Source organism: Asparagus officinalis, chromosome 1 (assembly GCF_001876935.1).
Source record: "Asparagus officinalis chromosome 1, Aspof.V1, whole genome shotgun sequence".
Classification (NCBI taxonomy): Eukaryota; Viridiplantae; Streptophyta; class Magnoliopsida; order Asparagales; family Asparagaceae; genus Asparagus; species Asparagus officinalis.
Window position 1 is genome coordinate 10,672,853 of NC_033794.1, and position 19,796 is coordinate 10,692,648.

Here is a 19,796-nt window from a genome sequence, read left to right on the forward strand (position 1 = left end):
ACGCATAGTGAACCCTGTGCACGAACACGGTCGACCGCCACGGTCGACCGCCAACTTGTCAACTGTCTGTTCTGAGCCATCAACTGCCAATTTCTACACATTCCGTTGAGGCATTCTTTCTTCTGCCGTAACAATATTAAAAATTAAATGATAAAGAATAATATTTGACAAGTTTAATGGGAAGATCAGTGATTCGGTATGCTTAATTTAGACACTATAGTATTGAAAGTGGTCCTAGCTCCTACTTGCTTCTATTTTTTTATTTTTTTTGTGTGACTCTTAGATATATTGCTTTCTTCTTATATTAAATTTTTTGTTGAAGTTTTTAGTATGGTTAATGTCGAATACAGTAGAACTAGTGATACCGTATGGTAGGATTTAGTACAAGTTGACCATCTAGCACAGAGATTACCTGCCAGTTCCACCACCGAATCTATGATTTCAATTATTCATGTTCGTAATTTTTGTTAATATAATTGATAGAGACACCGCAGTTGGTTATTATTTTGCCATTTCCATACAGTCTACATGACATAATACCACTGCGCATAGTAGCTCTGACTACGGATTATTGCAAAAAAAAATAAAAAATCCACCTCCTTCATGCATTCCAGTGATAATTTCGAATGGTTTCTGTTTACTTGTGCTTCACTAATTATATATTGACCTGTTCCTAATTTTTGTCAATAATTTTGAATGGTCTCTTCATGTAGCACTTGACCTTAGATGTTTAAGATCCAGGAATCCTGTAGCTTCTGATAGGAGGGATCCCAGACAGAGAAGACTACAATATGAGCCACAAAGGGTGAGACTTATAGACCCTTTTTCTTAAGTGGGCAGAATTGTAGCTAATGGCTGCATTTTCAGTTGACTTTGCTGAACAATGCATGGGGTGCTCAGCTTATTTGAATCCCAACCAAGTAGTGTTTTCATGTCATAGCACTGGAAAATGCAGGGCCGTAGACCAAAATGCCTTGTAGGGGAGTTTTCTTTTCTTATTCAATGAAATTTCTCCTTTTCGAACTTATAGCTTTAGAGGTTTCCTCCCCTTTTTTCTCTCTGATTGAAATGAAATTTGTTTTTTGTCTCCAAATTGAGGCTGGCACCTGCCATAGACATGTTTAACCTGAAATTATGCTTGGTTATATTTGTTTAGTAGTTAGTTTCAGGAAAAGAGATATTTTTATTTTATTTTTTTATTCCTGTGTTTGACAACCCTAATGATGTTTTTTTTTCTGCTTCATGTTCTCCCTATATCACGTGGTGGATGAGCAGGCAACTTAGAGGCAGCACATGTGAGCAGCTCACCTTAATTAATTTTCTGAGATTAACAGATCCAAGGCCATCTTTTATTAAATCTATAAAAATAAAAAAAATATATTGTTTTCCATTGTTCGCCTTTTTTTTCGGTGGGTGGGTGGGCACGATTGCTATATCCACTCCCAAACAGTAATTTTGGGAGTTGGATTGCCAAAAATACCCTTTTGTATGCTTTATCACAGAGTTATTAAATGCACATTGACTCGGAATGTTATTAAAATGCACAGAGTTACTAAATCCACTTGACTCGGAATGTGATAAGGTCCAAAGTTCGGAATGTTATTAAATGCACATTGGATTCATTCATTATATTTATTTTTTCCTTGTTAAATATATGGCTATATTAACTTATTAAGTATAAGGCCACATGGGATGAATCCAATGAGTTGCTTTATCACAGAGAGCACGAGTTCAATTGTAATTTCTCTGTATTAACCAAAAGACAAAAAGAATTCACAACTAAATGTTTGCCTCGGTCAGTGAGCTTTCAGAAATTCGAATTTTTGACTAATTTGAATTTCCAATACAATTTACACAAATTACATAAAATCGTTTTTTCAAAAATAAATTACACCACTCAAAATTGATTTTGACCCCTTAGATTTTTACCTATAAAAAGGCCAACAGTTTAAGTTTTTCAAATCACAATCACAACTCAAACACTCACAACTCAAACACTTACAATTACAATCACAAACAATATGAATTCTGGAGATTACAACTCCATAAATCTTGATGAAGTTGAATTCGTCATCGACGAAACACAAAGTGATCCATTCCAGGATCATAGTTCATATGTAGAGTTTGAAGACATTTCAACCGATTTCGGTAATCCGGAAGGAGGTTTTGCTAGTAGAGAGGACATGGATGCTCATGTAAGATATGTTGCTGGCTTGAGGAACGTTACTTTGGCAATTCGTGATTCGAAGGAAAAAGACGGCCGACGGCCCAAAGTTCGATATTTATGTAGCCAAGGTGGCGGATACAGACCAAAAAAGGTTACTGGAACTAGGTCCACTAAAACGACAAAAAATAATTGTCCATTTTGGTTGGACGGAATGGAGTACCCTGGAGGGCGCTGGTACTTTGAAGTCCGGGAGGGGAGACACAACCATCCATTCCCGTCTCATGCTGTGGGATCTCGTTTAGGTAAAATATCCCCTATTCAACTTGAAGTTATTAGGGAGCAAGAGAATTTTAATTTAAGCCCGAGTAATATGTTGGCGTCCATGAAAAGGGCTGATCCGGAGAACAAATCGTGTCAGAAACAAGTTTACAATGCTGTCAATGACTCAATAAGGTGCGTGCCCAGAAAAGAGAAGGTCGGACCCCGATGAATAATTTCATCCATTTACTCAGGCAATTGAACTACATGTACGACGTTCGGACTGCTGATGAATCTTCCGAACTTGGAGATATTGTTTTCTGCCACCCGGCTTCTTTTGTGATGGTGAATGCATATCCGGAAGTCATGATGATTGATTGTACATACAACACCAATGAGTATGACATACCTCTACTAGAAGTGGTCGGTGCAACAAGTACGGACAAAACGTTCACTATCGCCTACGCATTCATGCGAAATGAGAGACAAGAAAACTACAGGTTTGTGTCTTAATGAATTTTAATTTTTGTCATATGTTTAAATTTAAAATTGTTAATTAACATTATTTAGTACAATTGTTTGTCAATGTTATGAATAATGTTAAATTGAATATTTAGGAGGAGTTAATATTGTTATGAACATTATTAGTATTGTTTAATTAGGAGTTATTATTTTTATGAACATTATTAGAATTGTTGAATTAGGAGGAGTTATTATTTTTATGAACATTATTAGAATTGTTTAATTAGGAGGAGTTATTATTTTTATGAACATTATTAGAATTGTTTAATTAGGAGTTGTTATTATTTTTATGAACATTATTAGAATTGTTTAATTAGGAGTTATTATTTTTATTGAACATTATTAGTATTGTTTAATTAGGAGTTATTATTTTTATGAACATTATTAGAATTGTTGAATTAGGAGGAGTTATTATTTTTATGAACATTATTAGAATTGTTGAATTAGGAGTTATTATTTTTATTGGAACATTATTAGTATTGTTTAATTAGGAGTTATTATTTTTATGAACATTATTAGAATTGTTGAATTAGGAGTTATTATTTTTATTGGAACGTTATTAGTATTGTTTAATTAGGAGTTATTATTTTTATGAACATTATTAGAATTGTTTAATTAGGAGGAGTTATTATTTTTATGAACATTATTAGAATTGTTTAATTAGGAGTTATTATTTTTATTGAACATTATTAGTATTGTATAATTAGGAGTTATTATTTTTATGAACATTATTATATTGTTATTTTTTTATTGTTATATTGTTTAATTAGAACTTATTATAGTATTATTAGGAGTTGTTACTGTTATGAAAATTATTATATTGTTTAATTAGGACTTATTATAGTATTATTATTGTTATTAACATTGTTATTGTAGTATTGTCATTAATATTGTTATTATGTTAATTTGTTGTTATAAATTACAATTGACAATTATTTAGTACAGTTATTTTGTCCTACGTTTAAATTTAAAATTATTAATGTTATATTATTTTGCAGGTTTGTGTTACAGTTTATCCGTACTTTGTTCGTTAGCCAAGTGACACCTAATGTCATTGTAACAGACCGAGATTACGCCTTGATGCATGCTGTCGAGTATGTTTTCCCGGAATCCAGGCATCATTTGTGTCGCCGTCACATTGAGCAATGCGTGCTACAACGAGCACTGCAGCAACCTGGTTTTTTAAAAGAGGCGGCAGAAGGATTTAAATTTCGTTGGAATTGGGCGATAAGTGCACCGACCATAGATGACTTTAATGATAGATGGGGACGTCTGGCAGCACATTACTCGAGTTGGGGAGCATTGCTGAACTACTGCATTGACACATGGATTAGTCCGCATTCCCAAAAAATCCTGTCAGCTTACATCGACCATTATTTTCACTTCGGAAGCTACACAACAAATAGGTAAGCCTTGTGAGATTTACGTGACTAAATAATCGTTACATGTAGTCAACATTAATAATTAATATTCAAGTTCAATTGGTAATGCAGGGTCGAAGGAGAACATCATCGCGTCAAACGACATTTAGATGGTGGTCGGTACCCATTCGATACCGTACTGGAGAAACTTCACAAGGTGATGGAAGGCCAAATCTGTGAGATTAAGAAAGTAGCGAGAGTTAACGCTACTAAATCCAACACAGACACCCTTGGAGATACGTTGTTTGTTAATCTGAACAGATCAATCACGTTTAAAGCATTCGGCCTCATAAGGAAAGAAATGCAAGTTTTACAAGAAATGGGTCAGGATCCAACAACGTGTGGTTGCTACCTAAGGAGAACTCATGGTCTACCGTGCGCACATGAGCTTCAGTACTACATCATAAATGGGTATAGCATTCCGTTGGATCAAATACATGATTATTGGAAAAAGTTAGATATTCAGTTTCCAATATTTCCTAATGATGCCGCGGATGGATCCCCGACTCCACCAAATCCAGTGAGGAGGGCGTTGTTCGAAGAAGTCCCTGATATTACTGCACCTCCTACTGCTAAAAAGAAAACCAAGGGTAAAAAGCTCTCTAGTCTCCGTGTACCTTCGGCGTGGGAGAGGGTTGTGAAACAGTACGGATTTAAAAAGTCTCCAAACAAAAAGGTAATACTACATAACTTATGAATTTCTATATTTGAAAATTATGATTTATATTAGTTACTAATTTATTATTCTCAATTTAACATTGTCAACCTATGCATTTGTAAAGGGCCCTGGACGTGTTGCTTCTATCTCTGCATCACAGGGGAGTCCAATGAGCACATCCCAACGTACGGGGCCACCAATATCACCATCTTCTCCAAATCCTCCGTGCTCAAGGCCTCCAATGTCAACCCCTTCTTCCAAAGGCACCACGTTCATCTTTAAGAATTCTGTATTTGAGAGAGAATTCCCGCCCTACATTAGAAAATACATAGATCAATGCACAGATGTAGCGGCAGACGGAAATTGTGGATTTAGAGCGGTGGCTCTAGCAATTTACGGAACAGAAGATGATTGGGTTAAAGTTAGACAAGACTTAGTAGCAGATCTACAGAATAGAAGCGCCTTGTACGCTCGAATCTTAGGTGGGAGGAGTGCGAGGAGTTCTAATGTGACTAATCTCATCCAATCGATTGCTCACTACCATGGACCAGCGGATGATGATTACTGGATGGCGGTACCGGATTGCGGTCACGTAATTGCAACAACATATAATGTTGTTTTCATGACATTCAGTGAACATGGAGGAAATACTTGTCTGCCAGCGATATTAGATGAAACACAAGGACCTCCAACCCGAAAGGTGGTGTGCGGACATCTTAGCAATGATCATTGGATTTTGGTAAGAAAATTACACTAGTCGACGATCATATAAACAAGTTGAATTTTAACTTTAATTTTTTATATAAGAATATAACTTCAATATTTGTACATTTTTTTCCAGTTGCATATGAAACCAGGGGATCATCCGGTACCACCCATAGCATTTTACTGGAACGACCATCACGACAAATCTGCAGATGGTTTAGATGCACAATTTGCATTCTCGATCGGTCACTTTAACCGTCTCCACAATGAAGATGGAGAACGTCGAGCAGCAACAAGAAGAAGAAAGAACAATTAATTAGGATCGAAAAAACAATTGATGTATTTCGTTGAGTAGATTAATACTTTGATTTTCTAATAAATTTTATTATTATCCTTCATTATAGTCTAACACTTCAAACATTTCAAACACTTAAACAAATTTTATTAACGATTTTAAAAATTCAAATTATATTAAAATTAAACCAACATTTATATATGTTCTAAAAAAAATTAATTTTTTTAATAACACTTCAATGATTTTTTATGACCCACGGATTATAATGGATTAATTTTTTTTATAACACTTCAATGATTTTTTTAATAACACTTAAAAAATTTTTTATGACCCACTGATTATAAACCGACACGGATTATAGTCTAATCTTCAGTAAATATGAAGAAAGAAATTAATATTGGTACGCCCAAAGGCTAGCCTAGACTCCACCGAGAATTCAAAGAAAATTGGATCCTCAAGGAAAAACGAAAATGAGACAACAACAATGTAATGATAAAGATAAAGATTCTTTCAAAATTAAGGGAGCACAAGCAATTACTACTGCACAATTTTCAAAAGGAAACTTGAAATTCTACAGTGCACTAAAATTAACAAAACGCATCCAAAACAAGGGCAATTTAGTCCTCACACACCCCAAAGTTACTATTTGGGAGTGTAAATAGTTGGACCCTAAGACATGGCCTTGTTGTGCTACTTCCGCGTTAGTTGTCCCTTCAGTAAATATGTGTATTTTTTGTAATCTAGTTAAAAAAAAAGTTGAATTTACATCTTTGCATTATGGAATTTTTGTACAAGAGCACAAGCGAAAGGTAGTTCAAAATTTTCAGGAATGATTCGGTCAAATAACGTCGTTCACCTTTTGTATTCCACACAATTTGATTAGCATAGTGTTACTCTCCTTCGCCCATTAACGTGGGCCAAAAGCTGAACCTTTTTATATCTCTCTTGATATTTTTCTGTATTTACATATGTGATCATTTTGTGTATTCCAGATATTTGTCATTACACAATACACATATCTACATGGAAGCTCCTATTGCAGTGTTGGCAATATTTACATCAAGAAACGATCTTTCCTTGGCGTCAGTTTGAAACATGGTGCAAATAATTGCTGCAAGTCTAGGTTATAGATAAGATTATAAATCTCATCAGAACATTTCTGCTCTTTGACTTCCAAAAGATTAGCATCTCGATCCTTGAAAAATAAAATGATATACGATATTTCTGATAAAATTTTATTCGACAGGACTGACCTGGGTGCTGGGTAGACTTTGGAGAAGCTGACCCTGCAATTTTGGATGAAGCCAGCACACATATGAACGGGGGAAACTAATATTTCTCTTGCTTCTGCTGCCTTGCTTGTCTCTGGTTGGCCATGCTTCTCCCATCCCAATTTCAAAGGTTATTAAACTACCAACATTAACAGTAATGTTTCACTAAATTATTCCTGTAACCATATGAAACTGACCAACTGTCAACGATATCGATATCTACCCCCCGTAATCACCTTGTAATTCACATGATATTTTAGTATTATTATACAAATTTAACAAATTCTGTATATGCACTTGATACTGTGTAAAAACGCTTGGTAGTTCTACGTACACACTAGTACAAAACAGGACAGCCCAAACGGCTATTGGAACCGTTTGGACAAATCAAAATAGCCCAAATGGTTTAAACCGTTTGGGATAATAATTCCAAACGGTTGTAACCGTTTGGGCGACCGTTGGGGTAGAGTTTTCCCCCAACGACTTTAGCCCAAACGGTTGTTTTTTTCATCCAAGCGGTTGTAACCGTTTGGGGCTGTGTTTTTCCAACGGTTCCGACCGTTTGGGCTGTTATGTTTTGTACTAGTGCTGGATCCGGACTAGATCACCCAACAAGAGTTCAAATCCTAAAAGAAAACCTCCTCGTGCTTAAAATAGGTGGACATTTGGGATCTCACCTCTCCGAGATAAGATCTGTATTTTGTGGAATCGGATCTCACCACTTTGAAAATGCAGGGATATTTTCAGGCTGTGTGTCATGTGTAACTATGTTCACCAGGAGTTGCAAGATCGCAATATAAAGTGTGCTAGAGCCTAGATGCTGAAGATGAGTGATTCCATGTCCAGATGCTTGCTTGGTGATAGAAAAAGGAAATATGTATCTAATGGTCCCTATGGTACCATATACAGTCAGCATTGGCTCCACGTTCCCATCGCATGCAGTGATTGGAGAAAAGTAAAAGAACGGTTAAAAATACAAATGATGTTCATTTCATTACTAGGTAATTATAGATCCTTCTGCCCAATTTCTTTACCCAGATCGAGTATCATGTCTTGTGACCCGTGACTATATTCCTGCTCAGAACAAAATCAGAAGCTCCCAAACTATAATCAAATGAGCCTTCGAATCCCAAACGCACAATCAGATCAAATCTCACATCATCGATGTGACCAAACACTGGGTAACCAAATATCTGACGCCAACCAAAATCTGAAGCAGCTCCACCAGATCCAATAACTCCTAATGCAGCAGTCGGCGACCTATGACTAAGATGGCCCAAATATGTCAAAACTCCAGAACCAGAACTAATGCTCGACAACCAACGCCGATCATCCTCCAGAAAGGAATGACCCATCGAAACTGTCATCTCATCTCGTCGCCCCAAAGTCTCCACATTAATGAAGTGTTTCAAGTTGTCATGAGCTCGGCACAAACGCAAGAAAGGACCCCTACCAAAGCTAGAACAACGAGTTACCTTTCTGCTAATACACTTCTTCCAATTGTTGTTGACTTCTAGGACTTTACACCAACGAGAACTGGTTGCGACCCAATAATGCCTAGAACAATCACAACCTGCGGAAACTATAAAACGATTACCTCCCAATGATGCCTCCTTGGAAGGCCCCCAAATGCCTGAATGAACACCTCCTAAAAGACCCCTCGCTCTATGGATAGAAGTATCAAACTCCACCACGGTCTTGCTCATCCCAATGTGCTCAAAGGACTTCTATCTGCAGGTCAAAGCACTCCTCAACAACCTATGCACAGCATCACCAATCAAATACACCAACACCAAACTATGCCACAATCTAGCCAAATCTAATAAAGTCGTCAGAGCTCTATCAATCACCGTGCTCCCAAGCAAATAGTATAAGTTACTCCTTCTGACGCCCTTCATCACAATCATAGACCCAAATGTAACCTTCAAACGTGCATCCGCCAAGGTCACCCTATAGCTTGCTGCCTCCAAAGCTCCAAGTGAAATGATGTTCTCCTTCAACTGAGGAACGAACCTCACTCCAACCAACTCCTGAATCACTCCGTCACTCATCCTGATGTGAACGGTGTCAATTCCACCAATAGGACATTCATGATCATTACCCATAAGCATGAAATCCCCTCTTTCCAACTCCTAAAAGCTAGAGAACCAATCCCTCCTAGGGCAAATGTGGTATATAGCACCCGAGTCCAACATCCACTCTGTAGAGTAGGCAACACAAACTGATGGTAGTGCAAATAATGAGTAGCCCGAAAAATCCGAATCTGAATCGTTGCCACTAGCATTGACAACATTCACATCTGAAACCTGAATAGCTTTTCCCTTATTCTTCTCGGCTTGATCATTCAACTTTGGGCATTCAGCTTTCCAATGTCCATCTTCTTTACAAAAAGCACACTGATTTCTACAAATTCCAAGATGTGCTCCTCTAGACTGTGACCTTCTACCTCGATTTGGACCCTTTGCTCTTTCAACCAATGCCCCCGCTACCGGCTCAATAGAAGTCTCATTGTCCTTCTTCCTAAGTTTGTAATTCACTAATGCAGCGGTGACCTCACTATATGAAAGAGATGTCTTCCCATTAATAAGAGTAAGAACAAACGTCTCGTATTCTTCATCGGGCAAGGAACTCAACAATAGCAACACCTTGTCCTCATCTTCAACAATGACATCTACATTCGTCAAATCTGCAAGAAGCTTCGTGTAGTGGTTCATGTGATCACTAATGGATGTGGTATTAAAGGCCTCCTGCTTCAAATTGCAAGCAGGTTTTCGACGCTCCTTCGTCAAGTACTTGCTCTCTAGGACTTGTCCCAAACTTCTTAGCTGAAGTCTTATTCATCACATCATATTTTAGATCTTGAGTGAGACAAGACCTAATCACACCACACGCTGTCCGATTCATCTTTTTCCAAACCTTCTTATCAATGTCGTTCGATTTTTCGTCCAACTCCAACGTATCTTCCAAATTCTGCGCATTGAGCGCATCCAAGACTTCGCATCGCCAAAGTCCAAAATTGTTAGTGCTATTGAACTTCTCCACATTAATTTTTATCGAGTGGATACTCAAACTTTGGACATTCTTTACACCTGAAGAACCACCCTCAACTCCCTCTTTCTTGGCCATAATCCTCAAACACCAACAACCAATGCGGAAACAAACGAAGAATAGATCCGAAACTGAGAAAAGAAAGAAGCTTTACTAAAAAGATCCCACCTTTCTCACCAACTAAAACCCTAGACGAGCTTCCCAAATCGATCTACTCCTCCAAATGATCCCACCTTTCTCACCAACTAAAACCCTAGACGAGCTTCCCAAATCGATCTACTCCTCCAAATAGCCCAAGCGTAGCCCGAGCTCTGATACTAATTGTTGGGATCTGATACCAATTGTTAGGATCTAACATCCCAATCGTTGTTGAAAACCGTGTCGAGGAATCAAACCAAACGCCGATCAAAGAGGGCCAAAACCAACCAATATCAATGCACAAATAAAACACCAATTTTAACGTGGTTCGGTAATTACCTACGTCCACGGGGCAAGAAGGGGATGGGGTTTTCACTAATAGAGAAGAAGAGTACAACTTGAGATTACAAATCACTCGAAGGAACAAACTAATCTCACCAACAAAGCTCTTACTCTCTCCAAATAAACCCTAATCAAATAGCTTAGAAAATACTTCTTTTCTGTGCTCTAAATATCCCAAACTCTTGCCTTAAGAACCCTAGAACGTGTATTGGTATTTATACAAACACCAAAACCAAATAAGAATAGGAAACCAACATATGGGCCTGACCCGCTACGCGGTCGACCGCCACCGCGACGGTCGACCGTGACAAACGACAGAGCCCAAAATTACTTACAGGGTCTAGCGGTCGACCGCGACAGTCGACCGCGCCAAATCCAGGCACATACTCAGGCCTGTGCACGATCGCGGTCGACCGGCCTTTCGCCGCGGTCGACCGTGAAGCTCCAAGTGTGACTCCTACAGTCTTCAAAACCCGTTCTTCACCAAATCGTTCGCGGTTTCTTCAGAAACTAGGTTTGAGACGAGGCTAAATTGCACTGGAACATCTTTATGTTTCACTAATTTAGCACTTATATATACCCTCGATTTTCGGAGCATTTATACATCCTGAGTTGTTTAAATTGGTACTTGAGTATCCTTTGTTATGCAAAAGTAAAAAATTTCTCATGAAAGTTACCATATATTAATTTTGGAGATTTTTAGTCATTAACATTTGTTAAATTTACGGTTAATAAATATACTTTAATTCTATTTGAAAAATAAATTTGGATAGATTTAACAGTATGGTAAATTTATATTAAGAAAGTTATGAGATTAGTATATGAATGTTGTAGGACTTTCAGGTGAAAATTTTCACGCTTGTAAAAAAGGGTACTAAAGTGCTAATTTTGAAAGATGTGTAAATGTTTCAAAAACCAATTGATAGTATATAAATTCTAAATTAGTGAAACATAAAGTATTCTAGTGCAATTTCGCCTTTGAACTGTAGCAAACTTATGGAAGAACAATATATGAATATGGACGTTCAAATTTTAGGAAGAAAAGAAAACCCAGTTCCTGGACCGTACAAGATCTCTTTCAAGATGAACCGGTTAATGACATATTCAGATGTTTATATTTTCAAATCTTAGAAGAATACTGTATCCGGATGACACCTGTTCATAAATATAATAAGAGCAATCCTGTGGATAGCTTTGACATTAAAACCAAAGAAGCTCAAGGGTCCCTTTTTTTTAATCACCATTTTCTTTATTATTGCGTTCGTGCGTGTGTGATGTGCTTGTGCTTGTATGCACTTACATATATGCAATTCATCAAATTTCATCCGCGTTTTTGTATATACATCAAATTTATCTGACCCGATGAACCACAGCATCTTCTCTTTGGTTTTTTATTTTTATTTTGTATATTTACCCCTTAAATCATGAGTATTTGCAAAACTATCCTTCAGCTCCCATTATTTGCAAAACTATCCCCTAAATCGTCAACTTTGAAGGGGCAAAGAGAGAGAGAGAGAGAGAAAGAGAGAGAGAGAGTCTTCCCAAATTAACAAATCATCAACTTTGATAGACTTGCAATGTAAAATTATCAAAAATAGTCAAATTAGTACACATTATATTCAACAAAGTTAATAATTTGTTGATTTAGAGGGTATTTTTCTCTGAAATTGATGATTAGGAAGATACTTTTTACAAGTACCTACTTTTTACAAATACCGAGATCGGGAGGTAGGTGAATTTAGACCACAGATGGAAGTTGTCATAGCATGGCACATGAACTTGTAAATAGTGTTAGCTATCTACTCCTCTATACTTATAGAAAGATCCACATATTTACTATTCACGCTACAGCAAACGCTTTTGTAATATTTAAAAAAAATTTCTGTAGCAATATAACTATAACACAAAGCAGAATACTGTAACCTTCAAAAAAACTATAGTATTTACAAAAAACTGTAGCATTTTAAAAAATATTGTAGTAATTGTAGCAAAAATAAAAAAAAGGGGCTGTGCTTTGCACGGGTGCACACTTGCAAGTTAGTAAAGATACATGAAAAAGATGGACAATAGACCTATCAGAATGTTTGGAAGAAATTGCCATTACTTGAAAAAGTTGACAAGGCCTTTCGAAAAGGAACTAAAGAAAAAGAAAGAGTTTTTATATGCAGGTAATCAATAAATTCATGGAAAAACTAGGAATCTGTATTTAGCCATAGATAGGTTTATACATGAGTCTTTACAGCACTAGGCATGAGTCTTAAAATAAATATAAAAAGAAGAACCTAATTAAAAATATCAAGTACGTCATAAAACTTAAATAAACAAGAAGAGTTTATATTTATTTATTTATTCTGAATCTACATACAAAATTAGTAATAGTATTTGCGTTAAAGAAAAGAGAAAAGCTGATGTAGTTAGGAGGCATGTAAATTGTAACAAGATGGTTGAAGAGAATTAATAAGTTTGTATGCAAATATACATGAAAAATCACTTTTGCCTTTATTATACTAGTATTAAGCCCATGCGTTGCTGCGGGTATTATTTACCGAGGTATATCTGTCATCAAATTCATAATATGATTTTTATGTATAAATATTTATAAAATTTCAGCGATAACTTTTCTACTATGTAGAAAGTAAATTTTCAATCAAGTTAACAAAATAATACAATATAACGCATGTTCAAGATTTAAAAATATACTGTAGTACGAACAATTTTTATCCAAAAAATAAGCACAATGCGAACTATAGGCTGACTTTTTCTAAGCATAAACAGTAACTTTAATATTCTAACGAGAATAGTATTTACTGTAGCAATGAATAAAGTTGATTTTAAATTAGAAGTAGCAGACAGATTTGCCTAAGGGCCTGTTTGGATTCGTAGGAGGTGAAGGGAAGTTAAGGGAAACTGAGTGAAGGGAAGGGAAGGGAAGGGAAGAGAATTCCCTTCCCCTTGGTTACACTCCAATTTGGGGGGTAACAATTTTTATACTATTAGGGGGTGAACCAAGGTGAATGGAGGTGAATTAACTTCACCTCCTAAGTGTTCCCAAACAAGATGAATGGAGGTGAATGGTTACCCTAACTTCCCTTCACCCTCATTCCCCTCAATCCAAACAAGCCCTAAGTGATCAGTTCAAAAAAAAACAAGCCCTAAGTGACAGAATGAAGTGAAGAGTCTCTTTAAATTTCTTTTTTAGAGCTCAAGGGAGATAAGTTTTTTAGGTGAGGGTTCCGTGCAAATTAATTCATAAGTTAGGGATTGAAACCGAAGTTTTCGGTCTCCCAACCAACTTGCCCAAGGGCAAAACGGCCATAAGTCCACCATAAAAACCGCCCTCTCCCCCACGATCACGTTTAGCTCAGAAGCCATCCAAGAGAAAATTAACAAAAAGGACAAAGGGGAGGGGGGGAAAAAAACCCAAAAATAACAGTAATATCTCTCCAGCCACCACTCCGGCCGCCGGAATCTTGCGGAATCTCAAGATGCCGGCCAAATTTTCCGCTTATAGAAACCCTCCGTCATTCTGAAACCCTAGTTTTGACGTTGGTCATGGTGGGGTTTTCTCTGTTCCCGATGAAAATCTCGACTCGTCTTCTGTGGAGTACCAGCTTCTTCCGCCATAAGTTCATCGTCTTCTTCTAAGAAAAACCCTAGCTTTGTCTCCCTTCGTTCGTATAAAGTTCGTTCTGCTGATTTTCTTGTATAGCCGTCGGGAAAAGAATCGAATTTGGTTGGATCCGAGGCGTAATAAGTCATGGATTCTGGCCGTCTGATCTTCAATTCCTCTTCCTCTTCTTCTTCTTCTCGCCATGGGCACATGCTCTTTCTCGGCCGATCTGGGAACTCGATCTTTCAAGGTATTGCAGAAAATTTGAATTTTTTTTTATTACTGATATGCTGATATATTGAATTTGGATCCAGTAGCAGATGATTTTGTGTTAAATCTGAAATTCAATAGAATAGGAAAGGTACTTTTAAAATTTTAGTTACTGATGGATAGCATGATAGTTGTTGTTATTGGATTAAGATTCTCTGAATACAGTTGAATATTTAAAAAAATTTATATATTTTTTACAATTTTTGGCTGGTTGACTTTTGTTTGGGCTGTGGTTTTATGAGGAAGTATTGGGGTCTCGATTTTGTGTCATCAATGATGCATCAAAAAAAAAAAGTCAAACACTTTTTGCCCCATGTCATAGAGTTTTCTACTTAATCATTCAGTGGAACAGAAAAGTACTGTTAAATTTGAACTTTTTTTTCCAACCAGCATATTATGGGGATCAACTATGAGACAGAACACGCTTGATTTCTTAGGAATATATGTTTTCCATTTTGGTTTTAAGAAGTTGGCTACAAAATAATATCTCTATAAAGTTTTAACAGTACAGAAAAGTTTTTGTAATTTACTGGAGGATATCATTAGTTTTTGATGCTCTGTATTCAATTGAATATCAATAAATAGATATTCTTACAATTTTTTTGTGGTTGGTTGTTGTTTGAGATGAACTTTTTTTTCAATTGTTGGTGTATCTATTCATGTTAATACTTGTTAATTGGAGAGAAATGAAGGTGGGAGCTGGATGGCGGGCATGGAGGAAGCGAGCGCAAACAAGCGTCGACCCTTCTTCACTACTCATGAAGAGCTTCTTGAGGAAGAGTATTACGACGACCAACTCCCTGAGAAGAAGCGTCGCCTCACTACCGAGCAGGTAATTAGTTAGGAACTGTTCAAAATGTTTAATCTTTTATTTAGGGAAGTTAATAAGCTTTTTAAGAACATAATTAATTAGTTTTAAGCACAGTTTAAAAAATAATATAAATCAACAGATCTCATCTGGGATCTGTCACAAGCTTACAATGACTAAATTAGAATAAGTGGAACCTTTCTCATGATGGGCGGTGTCGACTTTTGTATTTTGTAATTTATTATGATAAAAGATGTGATGACTTAGTGATGTATTTTCCCGGTCATTTCTAATTAATGAGTAATCAAGTGTAACATGTTCATGTTACAGGTGCAGCTGCTGGAGATGAGCTTTGAGACAGAGACCAAGCTGGAGCCTGAGCGCAAGACTGAGCTTGCAAAGAAGCTCGGGCTACAGCCTCGGCAGGTGGCCGTCTGGTTCCAGAACCGGCGAGCTCGTTGGAAGAACAAGCAGCTAGAGAGAGGATTTGATCGTCTGAAGGCGGCTTATGATTCCCTTTTGGCTGATCATGAATCTCTTCTTACAGATAATGCTCGCCTTCGCTCTCAGGTATATACAATTATACATACATTCAACAAGTTTTAATAGTGAGTGCATAGGATGTATGTATATACATACAACACTTCTTATTACTATTTGACTACTATCACTGACTGCTGAGTTAATGTATGAGCTTTAATATTGTGATTCGTGGTTGACACACTTGGCACTTGGGGCACTGGGATGGGAATTCTAATTCATCACAATACTCCCTATAAGAGTGGAGTGTTGTGAACCATAATAAAGAGGACGGTTTAAAATCCCAAATTGCCCCACTATCCTCTCTGTGAATAACTCGAAATACCTTGTTTCTATGTGCACATATCCCGATAAAAGTTGTACTTTGGACTGGGTATAATAGTTGATATATGTGGTCTTTTTGCAATTTGCAAGTGACAGGGTATGATAGTTGTACATATGAATAAACAGGATCGACAGTGATACCATAGACTAACACCAATGACCTAATGATTTTAGATTCGAAGGACCAAGATACAAATACAATTCTGATTTTTCTGCATTTGAAAAAAATTATTTATACGCATAATTAATTTCCATTATATCATGGTCCTTGAGATTTGTTTCTAACAATATAGAATGGGTTCATCTTGGTTGTACTCACTGTGGAATTGGATTCTCTTCATTATTACTAGAATCTCGAGTGACACTTCCCAATCACAACAGATTATTATTTAATAGTTAATTATGATCTATCTTGAGAAAGATCATAAGGAATATAATATACTTACATTAAGGATGAATCATAAGTGTCTATATCATGTAACGGTTATGATTAAAAAAGAGTGTTGATGGAGGCTACCGCCTCAAGCTTAGCCTTTCTTCACGTTGTCCAATGACACGAGAATTTTATGAAGAAACCACAACAACAAAGTATCCTTGCAATTCTTCTGTCGTGACAATTATGATTCGACACGACGGAAGAATGAACATGGGTGCGAATCAGTGGGTATACGATAAGTGTTAAATTGCAACGAGTCTGCTGTCGTCTATGTATTAGTTGATGGTTTTGATTGGAATGTACACCCTCCATTGCATTTGGTAGTAGAGAGGAACCAAGTGTCCTATTGTTAACACATCTGTATGGATATTGTTTATTAGTGATCTTTGCATTTCTTTTAAGTAACATAGAGGGTCCAAATCCCTCGTGATAATAATCTGAGAAGTATTGGTAATCAAAATTCATAGATTACCACCCTCGCTGAGAAGCTCCAGACCAAGGAACTCACTGTGGCCGAGCCTGCTGGTGAGTCTGTCACAGGTAGCAGAATGGGTGGCATGGTGGATGGAGACAGCCTGCAGCTCGTCGACAGCAGCAGTGGGTCAGAGTCCTACTTCCACAACACCTTCAGCGGCCACTGCATCGTGGAGGCTGTGGGTGGTGGCGGGGTCCACTCTGAGGAAGATGATGGAAGTGATGATGGATGCAACATTGCTCGATCTCCTCTGTTCTGTTGGTAATTTGTGTCATATGTCTGCATTACCTGGTATGTGGTATATAAGTGGCATGGAATAAGTATTCACGTCCTCATTAAAGATAAGACATTTCTTGCTTGGTCAAGGAATCCATGTAAAATGCTAGCAAAACAACTTATTTGGTACCAATTTCAATATATCTGGTATGTTTGAGGTCAAGGAATCCATGTAAAATGCTAGCAAAACAACTTATTTGGTACCAATTTCAATATATCTGATCTGTATGATTCTGTGGTCGGTGACTGGTAGTAGGGACATCATGGTCCACTATTTGCAGGATAATACACCCACCGTCTTCTCTCAAAAAAATATATATATATATATATATATATATAGTTCTTTTGAAAATTTTCAATTAAACTTTAGCTCTTAAACATTAGTGGTTCAAACAAAATTTGTTCATTTTACATCCATACTCTAGGGTAAATGGCACTTAAATATGTTATTGTTTCACAACCTTTACATTTAGATACCCTAAGTTGTAAAAAGAAGCATTTTAATACTTAGTTGTTAAAAATTGACACATTAGTACTTTTTGGTAGTTGTCATGGAAATGTTCCTAAGAACATATCCTGACAACTAACAATAGGTATTAAAATGCTATTCTTTTATAATTTTTTGAACTTTGGGTATTTAAGTATAAAGGTAGTGAAACGATAGGTTATTTAAGTGTTATTTTTTTAACAATTTAAGGTATGAAAGTGCTATCTGTTATAACTTAGATAATTAAAGCGCTATTTTTACAAATTAGAATATTTAAATATAAATATGAGGAAAGAATAGAGTATTAAGTGTCATTTGGTCCAAACTCTATCCTTTGTTCCCAAAAGCAGCAAAAAGAGGTCGATTCTAACCTATACCATCAAATGCATTCATGTGCCTTTAAAGAGAGGCAAACGCAATCCAACAATGTGGTGAGGACCAACAAAATTAAACCAGAACATGTGACTCACATCACTCTCCCAAGGTCTCGCGATCCTTGATAATTCTTATTAAGCGTCTTCTTGCCGACAAAAATCATTTTCCCCCCTTCAAGAGTTACTTGGATAATGTGGAGCCTGACGCTGCATTCAGAAGTAGAATGAGCTGCATCCTGTTCATCCGTCCTCTTGTTGATCGTCTTAAAAGTGTTCTAATAAAACCTAATGGGTCCTTCTAATACGATGGATAATTATGATCAACTACAAGTTCTTTAATTGGTTCTTATGCATTGTGAAATTTGAGATGGATAAGAGCAAGTGCAGCAGGCTTTCACCCCAGCTCCCAACGCTGAGCTGACAGTATGAGCCTGTTGCAGACGGATCCAGCAAGCTCCCAAGAAGGGGCCTTGGAGCTCGTGCCACGGAGCTCCCAAGCGCTTCACAAATTTGTGGAGCGCTTAGGAGCTCTCAACTATTAAAAAAATTTGTTTTTTACAAAAAAACCCCAATATTTGAACACAGAACCCAGTTTCGAAATGATTGTTTAAAAATTAGCCGTTGGGATTTAAAAAATTGACATGAACAGTAAAAAATTCTATAAATTCTCAATTGATTCCACACAACTCTCTCATAAAAAAACTCTATATTTTCCTATCAAATTATTGTACTCGCATCACATCCTCATTAGTTCTTCCTAATTATCAAATATTATCTTGTAGTAGCTTTATGATTTGTACTAGCAGTTGCTAATTTTGGCCTTGAATGAATACACCTGCTTTATTAATATTTTGCCATTTCTGTGTGCGTTCCCTCGAAGGCCATATCCAACGGTTAGAAATAAAATAAAAGATGTTTAAATATAATTGAAAACAATGGGTAAAAAATTAAAATAGAAGAGGGGTTTTTATGATATTGTTGGAGCTCTTAACTAGGAGCCTGTTGGAGGTCCATAAAATAAAAATAGCCTCCCGAGGCTTATTTTTTTAAGTTTTTATTCTAAAATACTTGAGCTCTTGAGAGCTTGCTGAGTAGGACTCCCAACTGGGGGGACTTGCTCTTAGAGCCCGTTTGGTTGTATGCATTTGAAGGAAAAAGTCAGAAACTCATCAAATTGTGGAGCCCACAATTAATTCTCTATTTTTTTTCGCTGTTGGGTTGCGTACTTGAAAACGAAAATTCTTTTCAAAAATCCAGTGGAGTTCAAACCAAACATAGTAAAGTAATAACCGCGGACGTCCAGTTTTATCATTTTTTTTTATGCCGTAACTCCAAAACTCGTGTAAAAAACATCCAAACATGTCCTCAGGC

General features: G+C 36.7%; 3 protein-coding genes across 4 annotated transcripts; all 3 read left to right on the forward strand.

Annotated features, from left to right (window-relative positions):
• Positions 2,022-5,065, forward strand: LOC109830432 (protein FAR1-RELATED SEQUENCE 5-like). The gene is made up of 4 exons (XM_020397685.1): positions 2,022-2,620; positions 2,680-2,925; positions 3,946-4,353; positions 4,441-5,065. The coding sequence occupies exons 1-4, from the start codon at positions 2,022-2,024 to the stop codon at positions 5,063-5,065; spliced, it is 1,878 nt and encodes a 625-aa protein (XP_020253274.1).
• Positions 5,242-6,129, forward strand: LOC109833974. The gene is made up of 2 exons (XM_020401862.1): positions 5,242-5,765; positions 5,868-6,129. The coding sequence occupies exons 1-2, from the start codon at positions 5,268-5,270 to the stop codon at positions 6,045-6,047; spliced, it is 678 nt and encodes a 225-aa protein (XP_020257451.1). The 5' UTR covers positions 5,242-5,267; the 3' UTR covers positions 6,048-6,129.
• On the forward strand, positions 14,185-17,804 carry LOC109849559 (homeobox-leucine zipper protein HOX16-like). 2 transcript variants are annotated; one of them, XR_002249166.1, is made up of 5 exons: positions 14,185-14,685; positions 15,398-15,537; positions 15,844-16,083; positions 17,281-17,648; positions 17,723-17,804. XR_002249166.1 is itself a non-coding variant. In XM_020419404.1 (4 exons), exons 1-4 carry the CDS (start codon positions 14,583-14,585, stop codon positions 17,551-17,553), a joined length of 756 nt encoding a protein of 251 aa, XP_020274993.1. In that variant the 5' UTR covers positions 14,185-14,582; the 3' UTR covers positions 17,554-17,804. The 2 variants fall into 2 exon arrangements, 1 of the variants encoding a protein (XP_020274993.1); XM_020419404.1 differs by having other exon boundaries at positions 17,281-17,804.

What these genes read in the sequence shown, in the direction of transcription:
- LOC109830432 (XM_020397685.1), top strand. Translation starts at nt 2,022, where the DNA reads ATGAATTCTGGAGATTACAACTCCATAAATCTTGATGAAGTTGAATTC. An exon ending in GCTGTCAATGACTCAATAAG is followed by an intron (nt 2,621 to 2,679) that starts GTGCGTGCCCAG and finishes CCATTTACTCAG; the next exon opens with GCAATTGAACTACATGTACG. An exon ending in GGAAGCTACACAACAAATAG is followed by an intron (nt 4,354 to 4,440) that starts GTAAGCCTTGTG and finishes TTGGTAATGCAG; the next exon opens with GGTCGAAGGAGAACATCATC.
- LOC109833974 (XM_020401862.1), top strand. Translation starts at nt 5,268, where the DNA reads ATGTCAACCCCTTCTTCCAAAGGCACCACGTTCATCTTTAAGAATTCT. An exon ending in GCAATGATCATTGGATTTTG is followed by an intron (nt 5,766 to 5,867) that starts GTAAGAAAATTA and finishes ATTTTTTTCCAG; the next exon opens with TTGCATATGAAACCAGGGGA.
- LOC109849559 (XM_020419404.1), top strand. Translation starts at nt 14,583, where the DNA reads ATGGATTCTGGCCGTCTGATCTTCAATTCCTCTTCCTCTTCTTCTTCT. An exon ending in TGGGAACTCGATCTTTCAAG is followed by an intron (nt 14,686 to 15,397) that starts GTATTGCAGAAA and finishes AGAGAAATGAAG; the next exon opens with GTGGGAGCTGGATGGCGGGC. An exon ending in GTCGCCTCACTACCGAGCAG is followed by an intron (nt 15,538 to 15,843) that starts GTAATTAGTTAG and finishes TTCATGTTACAG; the next exon opens with GTGCAGCTGCTGGAGATGAG.